The 11,663-nt window shown below is 35.5% G+C and overlaps 1 protein-coding gene and 1 pseudogene across 1 annotated transcript; both read left to right on the top strand.

The window, feature by feature from the left end:
• Positions 1 to 2,200: 2,200 nt before the first annotated feature.
• LOC102014132 (vomeronasal type-1 receptor 90-like) lies at positions 2,201 to 3,187 on the top strand. Its single transcript, XM_005380445.1, has one exon. The coding sequence runs from the start codon at positions 2,201 to 2,203 to the stop codon at positions 3,185 to 3,187; it is 987 nt and encodes a 328-aa protein (XP_005380502.1).
• Positions 3,188 to 4,492: 1,305 nt separating this feature from the next.
• On the top strand, positions 4,493 to 6,149 carry LOC102013820 (annotated as a pseudogene).
• The last annotated feature ends 5,514 nt before the right edge of the window (positions 6,150 to 11,663 follow it).

Here is an 11,663-nt window from a genome sequence, read left to right as displayed (position 1 = left end):
TTTCACCTTCTGTATAGATAAGGACAGTGCTGAAGACAGCAGTTGGTGTGAAGCTGGCCTGTATGGACAGTCTAAGAAACCAAGGTTTGCCCTTCTTGCTTCTAAGGTACCTCATTAAGTGCTGGACATAAATCATGAGCAGCATGCTGATTATGCTCATAGTGCAGGAGAGAAAGGAGAGGAATCCTCCACGCCTTTTCTTTTTGCCCTGTAATTACTTTACACACAAATCCAGAGGGACCCAAAGTTAATCTTCTGCAGAGGCTTCTCCTCCTCTCATTGATACCAGATATTTCTGCCCCTGGCTAGGGTACATGGATCTGAGCTTTTTATAGCACCTGTGGCTGATTTTATGATAACTTCTACAACAGGATTTGAAATTGAAAAAATAACACCATGTTTCAAGTGAACTATTTCTGGATCACAGTATTGATGGGAATATGGGCTATATTACATTTCTTATGAAGCTGTGTCAGACTCCAATGTGAGTTTGGAGTGCTGTCAAAAGTCAGTGGTAAGAAACAATGCACAGATTTCTCTTTGCTATATCTTTTTCTATTTAGGTTTAGTTTTTCCTATGCTACCCAGGGTGCCTGCCCTCTTTCCTCTTTCCCAGTGAGGCATTCTGAGTGGCAGCCACCTCTGGCCTTGTATTCTGTGTTCCTTTCCTTGTATGTATTCATGTATGTATTAATTTCCAGTTTCTCAGGAAGCAGGTTGTTTCTTCCAGTGAGTTAAGGTAGATTTTCCTGCTTGGGACTTCAGACCAGCCAGAAGATTTCTCAGCATCATCACCAGTAAGAGCTGCATTACAGGAATATCTCCTGGGTCATCTTCCTGATGCAGAGAGTTCCTCTCCTGTTCCCTGATCTCCTGAACTGTGCTGTGGTAGGCAGAATGAGCTGAATGGAGTACAGCTGGAAGGAGACATGCTAGAGGATGATTTCATCCTTGATTTTATGAAATTGTCTTATTCTCCAGAATATATATATATATATGAAAATATTTTAATACAGAATTCATTATATGACTTTCTTTATATCACTTATATACAAATACAGTACAAAAGTCTTTGGAGTATGATTTTCATTAATACAGACTGTGATCTATGGAATTCTAGAAAGCTAAGTAATTGTTTCTATTTTCTCTCATCTCTCTGTGTTTCCCATGGGAGCTAATGCAAGTGTGTGACTGTCACTGCACCAAATTGTCACTTTCCTAGATTAGCGCTCTGGAAGAAAAATTTATTCTGCAAAGAATTTTTCCAGTAATGGCCTACTAAATCCACAATTCCATGAATATTATGCAAATGTAAATTCAACTCCATGAATGTTATGCATCTGCACACACTTGTAATAGGCTTTCATCATTTGCCTGTGTAGGAGCCCCATCTTCCTGAATAATGCTGAAAATAAGGTAGTCTATAGCCTCAGTTCTAGGAAGATTTGAATATTCTCTTTGTTCAATTTCTGAACTTTAAGTATAGATTATCTTCAAGTATTGGAGCAAAATTAAAATTGATTTGCAGTTTCAGAGAGATCATGTATAGACAAAATGGTCATTCGTATTTTATTTGATATCAATATTTATTCTTAAGTATTGTTAGACATCTATTAATGTTATTTCCTGAAAGCTTATCAGGATATATTTCATAATTTACATTGAATAGAATTAGGAAATGTGTTCGGCATTTATAAGTAAATGAAAAGCCAAGACCATTTATGACTCTGTGTTTCATATGATATATGATCCATAGAAGGAGACACAGTCAGGTTATCAAATTAAAATATTTCATTTTATTTCTGGGCATATCACATGAGACAATACTAATTGGTTGAAAACATGAGAATATATAATATGAAGATAAATGAAGCAGTGGGGTGGACTTTGGAAACTACAAATGAGACAAAGATATGAAAACACCTATCATATATGGCAGTTTTTATACAGAGGTAGTATTAGAGACCAGGAGGGAGACTTTGAATATAACCATGACTGAGAAGTGGTGGGAAGTAGGGGAGCTGAGGGCATGAGGTGGACATCAGTAAGGAAATAGGAAAAGGACTCACCATGATAAATGCATATGTTTGGGTGAAGGTGTTGGGTAGGTTGAGATCGAGGAGGGAGGTAAAATTTATAATACAGAATTATCCATGCTTTTTTCCTCAGATATCTACTATCTGCTTCTTCCCCCATAAAGATGAAGAAAGACAGCATACTTTCAAGTATCACTGACTTACAATACATGTTTTTCTTTGAAGTCAGCATTGGGGTCATGGCCAACGTGGCCCTGCTTCTCTTTCATGTTCTAAAATTCCTTCTAAAGCACAGGCCCAGGCCTACCGATCTGACCATTGGTCATCTGGCTCTTATACACACAGTGATGCTTCTAACTGTGGGCTTCATAGCTATGGACATGTTTGGGTTTCAGGACTTGGGGGATGACATCACATGTAAATCTGTTATATATTTGTACAGGGTGATGAGGGGCCTCTCCATCTGTACCACCTGCCTGCTGAGTGTCCTTCAGGCCATCACCCTCAGCCCCAGAAGCTCCTGTTTGGCAAAATTCAAACAGAAATCCCTGCATCAGAATCTGTGTTGCTTTTTCTTTTTATGGGTCCTCAATATGCTCACTACCGGTCGTTTCTTAATCTCCACTGTTGCCACTCCCAATGTGACCTCACACAGTCTCATGTTTGTCACTCGATCCTGCTCTCTTTTGCCCAGGAATTCCTCTCTCAAGTACATATCTATCTCACTGTGGGGTTTCCAGCAAATGTGCTTTATAGGGCTCATGGCACTTTCAAGTGGGTACAAGGTGCTTCTCTTGTGCAGACATGAAAGGCAGTCCCAGCATCTTCACAGCACCAGCCTGTCCCCAAAAGCATCTGCAGAACAAAGGGCCACCCGGACTATTTTGTTGCTCATGAGTTTCTTTATTGTCATGTACATTTTGGACAGTGTTATTGCCTCTACTTCTGAAATGTTGTGGAATTTTGACCAAATTCGTCATTGTGTCCAACTGCTAGTTGGCAATTGCTATGCCGCAGTCAGTCCTTTGGTGCTCATCAGTACTGAAAGAAGAGTGATCAGGTTTTTAGATCCATGTGGGGGAAAGATAGTAAATGTTTGTAAATTCAGCGATGGAAAATTTTTCTGGAAAGCAACAATGGATTTGAATTAATGTAGAATCATTGAAATGTATGTAATGATGCTTTTTCTGTTAAACATATTTATTTTGACATATATTACTAATAAAAATATACTACAAGATTTAACAGTATATATCTCTCAGGAAATGCAGGCTTTGAATTCTAGCCACATTTGTAGGAATTAGAATTTTCATCTGGTTTCAAAAATCTAAAGAGTAGGAAATATATCACTGTTTTTGGGATTAGTTTATCATGTGTGTGTATGTTGCTGTTTGAAGCTTCTCTTGGTCATATATACAGTTTATTTTATTTCACTTACACCTTAAGAACCTCATGAAAAAGGAAATGGAGAATGATAACATGAAAGGTGAATAAATAATTTGATGTCTTTAATAACTTAGTAAATATTATTTTTGTCATATGTTTAAGGGCCCACCAAACATAAGTAGCTTGTCTGAGATAATTACAATAGGTTGATTAGTATGTGGTTGGAGGAAAATATCCACAAATTTATAGAGTGAAGTCAATGTGGTCTCCATTTTCTAGACATAATTTAATATATCATTATATACTAAGTCAACAGTAACAAGTTTTGTTGTCTGTTTCCTGGCTAAATTCACAGTGTGATAAACATCTATAAATATAAATACACTGTGGAGTTGGATAATGATAGCCAGAATATAACATTATTTCAATCTTAACTGTATTTTTGTTTAGATAACAGATAATCAGTGACTGTAAGAATTGTACCCTTTTAATAGTATGATGATTTCATGTCAAGTTTTGGTGATATTTTCATTTCAAAACATAAAGTTAAAATTGTTACAAATATTCATTTGTCATCACAGAATGTTAGAATCCACAGAGAATATATCCACGCCAAATTCAGAGCTTCTTACAAAATACCTTCTTTGTGCAATAAAGTATCTGTGTGACATGGATCTCAGAGTTTTTTTCTTTTCTTTTCTTTTCTTTCTTTTTTTTTTTTTTCTTCTGTTACCAGGAATCAAACTCATGACCTTGAGCTTGCCAGGCAGGCACTTTGCCACTGAGGTAAATCCGCAGCCCCGAACCTCAGAGTTTTGTTTCTAAACATTTCATGTGTGTTGTGCTGATGTAGATGGTCGCAAAGTCTAGCCAGTGTGAAAACCTCCTGCTCTAAATTTGAGATAAATTAAGATGAACATTGATTTAATTACCAAGGAGTGTTTACCAAAATAACTGTAATTCCCACTTCTGAATATGAAGAATTATTTTAAAACAGGATATTCAATAAATCAAATTCTGTGCTGTTTGTGAGGCATTCAGAGAAAACCCACCTAATTTATTTAAGTGGCATGACAGGACAGCGTACAGAATTCCTCACTTCTAATAAATTCAACAGAGTATTGATGGTGGAATTGAGAGTCCATATTAAGATCATTTTTTCATTTTTAGCTTTTTGGAGACAGGGTCTTGCTATGTAATTCAGGTTGCCCTTGAACTCACTATATAACCCAAGCTGACCTCAAACTCAGGGCAATCTTCCTGTCTCAGCCTCCTGAGTGCTGGGATTACAAGTGTGGGCTACCATGCCATTTCAATTCTTCATTAAGGAGGGGAATGGATGCCATAACAAGTGGCAAATAGCACAATAGAAGCAGTCATCTAAATGGTGCATGGTTGTACAGAAGATTTTCTTCAAGTGCAAAATGAGTGAAGAATCTGGAAGTGTTTGTGCATGTCTCAACAGCGTATGTCTACTGCATTCAAAAGCATATTAATGAAGTAGTCTATTCACCTTGTGTAGATACCAAGAAGCTGATTGATTCTTTAGAATGGATGGATGATGGGCTGGTAAGTGATATCATACTGCAATGAATAGAAGACAGACCTAGTACATACATATGCTTCAGTTTCTGTTAGTTGTCCAGGTAACTGTTCCTATTACAGTTCCTGTTACTTCCATATCTTAGGAACAGCTGGTCACTGTGATGCATAGTTGGTCAGTATGACACATATTGTAACAACCAATCAACGCCAAATACTCTGCTTATGTACTTCCTGCTTGCTTATCATATAAGCCACAAACTACCAAGGATCAGGGCCTGACATTTTTATAAGCATTGATTTCTTCTCAGTGCTCATCATCATAAATTAATCTGCTTCCAAATCCCAGGTGATGTTTCTGTGTTTCTGTTACTACTGCAATAACAGTAATGGACCAAGTGGTCTTTTTATTACAGCAGAGAAAGGAATTCTTTAAACAATGTGTGCCTCCAACAACACCCTTGCAGATCTTGTTCCTGTAGGTTTAGTTGTCAGCACAAGTCTTCTGGCAGCCTGGTATTCTGGAGTTAATAGGCCAAGAAACATCTTACTGTTCTATTTTGCAACAGGCAGCACTAATCCTTTCCACTGGGGTGAGGTTAAATTCCACGTAATTCTCTCTCAAGAGGAATCCTCTCAACCAGGCCTTCAGATGGCCCAATGTAAATCTAACCAATCACCTTTCAGATCATTACTGGATTATTGTAAGCCATAAGGCCCCAGAATTCCTGTATGATGTTTACCTCAGGATGACTAGAAGAAGCCTAAAGACAATAAAAACAATAACTGGTCTTCACAAAGCAGTGATGTTTCTTGAATATTTCAAAAGAAATTCTTGGGTTGGAAGTACTGATAATGTTAATATGTTAATGAATCAACTAATCCCTGAAGAGGAAAAGACCTTCAGTTCTGATGTATGACAATTACATTGAACAAAGTATATAGAAAACTACTGCACGGAAACTAAGAAATATGTTTCGAATGAAGAAATGTCTGGCCTCCCTGTGGCTAGAAAACATGAACAAGTTGCAGAATGTACATTATGGTTTTAGTACTATCCTTGTGATCCTGATCTGGCACATGTTTATTACAAGATCACAAATGGCAAGAAGCATCTGATATTCTGTGGTTACTCTATGTTACAAGTTTCTGTCACATTTTAGAGTATCAAGTATCATGATATAATGAAGACCAAGAATTTTACATTAGAATATTTATGCACTTGGTGGTCTAAATACACAAAATGTAAAATGTAATTATGTCATTTCACCTTTTGGCAAGACATTAAACCATTTTAGATCAGTGTAGAGAACAACATGATCCATTTTATGTACCATTTCAATGTTTATACCATAAAACCTGGTGAACACACTGCTGTAAGCCAGCTCAAAGCTCTCTCCAAGAACCAGCAATACTATGATTTAACATTTTAAGCCATGGAAAGAAAGGAGTATGAAAAAACAGGAATAGGAAAATAGGAACATTGACCAGTATAACTATGAATTTCTGAAACATATTAATTAAATATGCCTTAACATATAAGCCTAATATTCAGTGCAATGGAAAGAATTTATTTGGACAAAATACTACCTAATTTGGTAGGTACTTGATTGTTAAATATTTGATTTTTTCATTAGTTGTAATGGGTTCTATTTTTATTAAAACTCTCACCAAACTATTTTTTATCTCATTTTATTAGTTATTGAGTGGTATCAAGCATGAAAAATATGTTTGCATTTTTCTTTTTCGGATTAAATTCCTGGTACATATCATTTTTCTGTAAGTGTAAGCAGTTGTATTAGAAGGCTATGTATTAAATACCCTATTAGATCTAAATGGGATATAAAATCCATATCAGTAAAATTATACGAGCATTAAAAAAGAGTAGAAATAAACTTTTCTTGTCCAAATGTTGGTGAAAAGAATCCTGTGAGATTGTGCTCATGTTTTGAAATAAGATTTCTTGAGATTTTTGGGCTCCTTCCCTTTGTAAATATTCTTTCAGGACTTTAAAAAGGCTCTTACCATCTTTCAAGTGAAATAAGGAAGTGCACTATTATGGAAGAATGTATTTGCAGCTAGTAATTGCATAAAGAAAATGTCTTCATGTGTGTAAACACATATTAATTTTGACACTGAAAGTTGAATTCCTTCAAGAAAAATATAATGTGTAATGTGTCTAAAATTACATAAGACTTTATTTTCATATCATGAAAAAAGAAAATTTTAAAAGAAGTGTTGCAATTAATATGAGGAGTGGATTATATCACAGTAGAACTGAAATTATCCATCTTTATAGGACATATTTTAATATAATTATTTCACTTATAATATTTATGATTGCAATTTTATTTAATAGTTCTCATGATCATATTATATATGTAGTTTTTCCAATATTTAGTGTATTAGGGATCTATTGTTCTCAATGACTTCATAGACAGTTGTTCTGAAACACTGTATAATTTCACAACATTCACATATATATATTTGATACAAATCCAGAAAACTATTGAGATGAATTCTTATCTTCCTCTTACCTGCTTTTGAGAATTGCAATTAGATATTTGAATCACATGATTGTTAAATTTGAAATCAAAGTGGGCTTAAAGGAAATCTTATATTACTACCATGTGAAAGAGGACCACCTTTCCTGGCTCCTTTGCCACATATCACGTCATCTAGTGTGCTCCTTGAAGATATTTGTAATGTGGACCCTCAATTCCACCACCTAAGTGCCGCTGACCTAGTCAGTGGTTGGAAGTTCTGTACTCTGTCTTGACAGACCATAGAAAAACATTTTGTAGCCATGCAGTAGAAGGTGATGACTATAAGACGAATGTACTGCACAGCCAAGAAGGGTATTACATCTCTTCTGAAGGCACCATTTCATCAGGCGCTTCATCAAATGGTGCAGTATCTTTACCCAGGCCATAATTGATCTCTTCTTCTGAGTGAAGAACATATTTATGGTGAGTTGCTGGTGCTGTTCTTTTTCTGAATGAGAAGATTTTCATAAACTTACATGCTACTCTTCTTTTTTATTTTAAAGAGAGGAGGAAATGAGAAATAAACAGGCTAAAAAATAGAACAGTAGCAGCATATCAGTAACACAAACATAAACAAGTCAAAGCAAGAAAATCAGTGATACAGGATATCAAGACAAATAATACGAATCAACGGTGGTTATTACATTACATATCGCTATCCTCAACTACATTGCTCATATTACCAGATGTAAGAATGTAAGATTGCTCAAACCATCAAAGAGAATATGAAAATAATTATTAGATAAAACATTAGAGATAATACAAAGTTTTACTAGACAAGATAGTAGGAGTTCACGATTGTAATTCCATTGCATATTGTTACCTTCAAATCAGTTGCTCAGACCACCAGACACAAGCATGCAAAGTTAAACATAAAAAATTAGAAGCATTAACTGTTAATTTCAATACACCATCAGACATCAGCAATACAGTCATCACAGCTATTCATATATATATATATTTATATTTATATTTATATTTTGTGTTCCTTCTTTCTCTCATCCCAGTTGTTCCTTCCTTTCAGCAATTCTTTCTCTTTCCTATCATCTATTGTACATTTTGAGTTTTATCTAGTCTTTCAGGTTCTTACACCAAGGAGACAATATGATGTTTACACATGTGGGTCCGATTTATTTCACTTATGAGTATAGTCTCTAGTTGTATCCATTTACCTACAAAAGCCTCGAGTTTGTCTTTTTTAATAGCTGAGTAATACTACATTGTATAAAAATATCACAACTGTTCTATCCATTCTTCAGTTGATGGGCATCTGGGTTGTTTCCAAGATTTAGCTAGAACAAATTGTGCTGCTATAAACGTGGGTGCACATATATTGCTGTGGTATGATGTCTTTAATTCTTCTGGGAAAATACCCAGAAGGGGAATACCTGGGTTAAGTGGGACTTCCAATCCTAGTTTTGTGAGGAATCTCCAAATTGATCTCCACAGTGGTTTCACCAATCTACACTTCCACCAGCAGTGGAGTAGGGTTCCTTTCTCCCCTCCAGCATTTGTTATTGGTTGATTTCTTGATGATAGCCATTTTTTCTGGGGTGAGATGGAATTTCAGTGTTGTTTTCATTTGCATTTCTTGAATGACCAATGACATTGAACATTTTTTCATGTATTTATTCACCATTAGTAGCTCTTCATTAGAGAGTGTGTATTCATCTCAGGTGCCCATTTTTTTTCCAGTACCAGGAATTGAACTCATGTCCTTGCACTTACCAGGCAGGTGCTGTGCCGTTGAGCTAAATCCCCAGCCCTAGATGACCATTTTTGGATTGGATCTTTGAAATTGGGGGACCTGATTTTTTTTAATTCTTAGATAGAAGTCCTTTGTCTGAGGGGCAGTTGGCTAAAATTTTTTCCCAATTCGTGGGCTTTCTTTTTACTTTATTGGTGATTTCTTTAGATGTGCACAAACTTTTCAATAAGATGAGATCCCTGTTGTTGATCCTTTGAAGTATTTCCTGTGTAGTTTGGTTTTTGTTCATGAACTCTCTGCCCACCCCAATGTTGTCAATATTTTTACCTACTTTCTCTTCCAATAAATTTAGTGTTTCTGTTTTAATATTTAGATCTTTGATCCATATTGACTACAATTTAGTACATGGTGAAAGACATGGGTCTAGTTTTAGTCTTTGGCATGTGGAAAGCCCATTTTTCCAGCACCATTTATTAAAGAGGATATCTTCCTTCCATTGAACATGTTTCACTGTTTTGTCAAAGATAAGGTGACTGAGTGTGTTTGTAGTTGTATCTGTATCTTCTAATCTGTTCCATTGATCTTCAGGTCTGTTTTTGTGCCAGTAACATGCTGATTTTAGCATAGTAGCTTTGTAATATAATTTTAAGTCAGGAATTGTGATGCTTCCTGACTTTCCTTTGTTTCCCAAGATTGCTTTTGCTATTCTAGGCCTCTTCTGGTTCCAGATGAGCTTTAAGAGTATTTTCTCTAGATCTGTGTGGTATACTAATGGTATTTTTCTTGGGATTGCATTGAATCTGTACAACAATTTTGGGAGGATGGCCATTTTCACAATGTTGTTTCTTCCAATCCTTGAGCAAGGAATATCTCTCCATTTTCTGATATCCTCTTCTATCCCTTTTTTCAGAGTACTTTAATTTTCACTGTATAGGTCTTTTGCTTCTTTTGTTTGATTGATTCCTAAGTATTTCATCTTTTTAGATGCTATTGTGAAAGGTGTGGTTTCTCTAATTTCTCTCTCACTCTGTTTGTTACATTTGTACAGGAATGCTATTGAGTTTTGAGAGTGAATTTTATACCAGCTATGGTACTGAATTTGGTTATTAAATCCATGAGTCTTTTGGTGGAGTTTTTGGGGTCTTCTATGTAGAGTATCATGTCATCTGTGAATAATGATAATTTGACTTCTTCCTTTCCTATCCTTATTCCTTTTATTTCTCCCTCTTGTCTAATTGTTCTGGCCAATATTTCCAGAACTATATTAAATAGGGGTGGTGACAGTGGACATCCTTGCCTTGTTCCTTATTTTAAAGCGAAAGCTTTCAGTTTTTGACCATTTAGTATAATGTTAGCTGTTGGTTTATCATAGATGGCTTTGATCAGCTTGAGGTAAAGACCATGTATTCCTATTTTCTGTAGGGTTTTCATCATGAATGAGTGTTGGGCTTTATTGAAGGCTTTTTCTGCATTGATGGAGATGATCATGTGATTTTTGTCCTTGCCTCTATTGACATGATGTATTACATTAATTGATTTGTGTAAATTGAATCATCTCTGCATTCCTAGTATGAATCCCAATTGGTCGTGGTGTATAATCTTCTTGATAATTTGTTGTATTCTGTTTGCTAGTATTTTATTGAGCATTTTTCCATCTATATTCATTAGGGAGATTAGCCTGTAGTTCTCTTTCTTGGTGGGGTCTTTCTCTGGTTTTTGTGTCAGGATAATACTTGCCTCCAGGAATGAGTTGGGGAGAAATCCTTCCCTTTCAATTTCATTAAAGAGTTTGAGAAGAATTGGTGTTAAATCTTCCCCAAATTGCTTGTACAATTCAGTTGTGAATCCATCAGGACTCGGGCTTTTCTTTTTTGACAAGTTTTGATTACATTCTCAATTTTACTGGCTGATATTGAGTTATTCAGGATTTTTATATCTTCTTCATTCAGCTTTGGTAATGCGTATGTATCATATGTCCATTTCCTCTGTGTTTTCCATCCTATGAGGATAAAGATTTTCAAAGTAGGTATTGATGATTTTCTGAATTTTTTCAGAATCTGTAGTGATTTCACCCCTTTCATTCCTTATTGCATTTATTTCAATTTTTTCTTTCATTTTTTTGATAAGGTTGGCTAGGGGTTTATCTATTTTATTTATACTTTCAAAGAACCAACTCTTCGTTTCATTAATTTTTTGTATTTATTTTTAAGCTCCATTGCATTAGTTTCTGCTCTGAGCTTTATAATTTCCTACCTTATTTTGGGCTCTGGGTTTGACTTGCTGTTCTTTTTCTAGGAACTTGAGGTGCAGCATAAGGTTGTTTATTTGTGTTTGTTCTGTTTTCCTGAGGTGGGAGTTCACTGCTATAAATTTCCCATCTGAAGACTGCTTTCATTGCATTCCACAGGTTCCTGCAGATTTTATGTACCTTTTTGTTTGATTGTA

This window comes from Chinchilla lanigera, unplaced genomic scaffold (genome assembly GCF_000276665.1).
Source record: "Chinchilla lanigera isolate Chin_1 unplaced genomic scaffold, ChiLan1.0 scaffold00013, whole genome shotgun sequence".
NCBI lineage: Eukaryota > Metazoa > Chordata > Mammalia > Rodentia > Chinchillidae > Chinchilla > Chinchilla lanigera.
The sequence above is the reverse complement of the archived record's forward strand: the minus strand, read 5'-3'. Positions and strand labels throughout refer to the sequence as shown.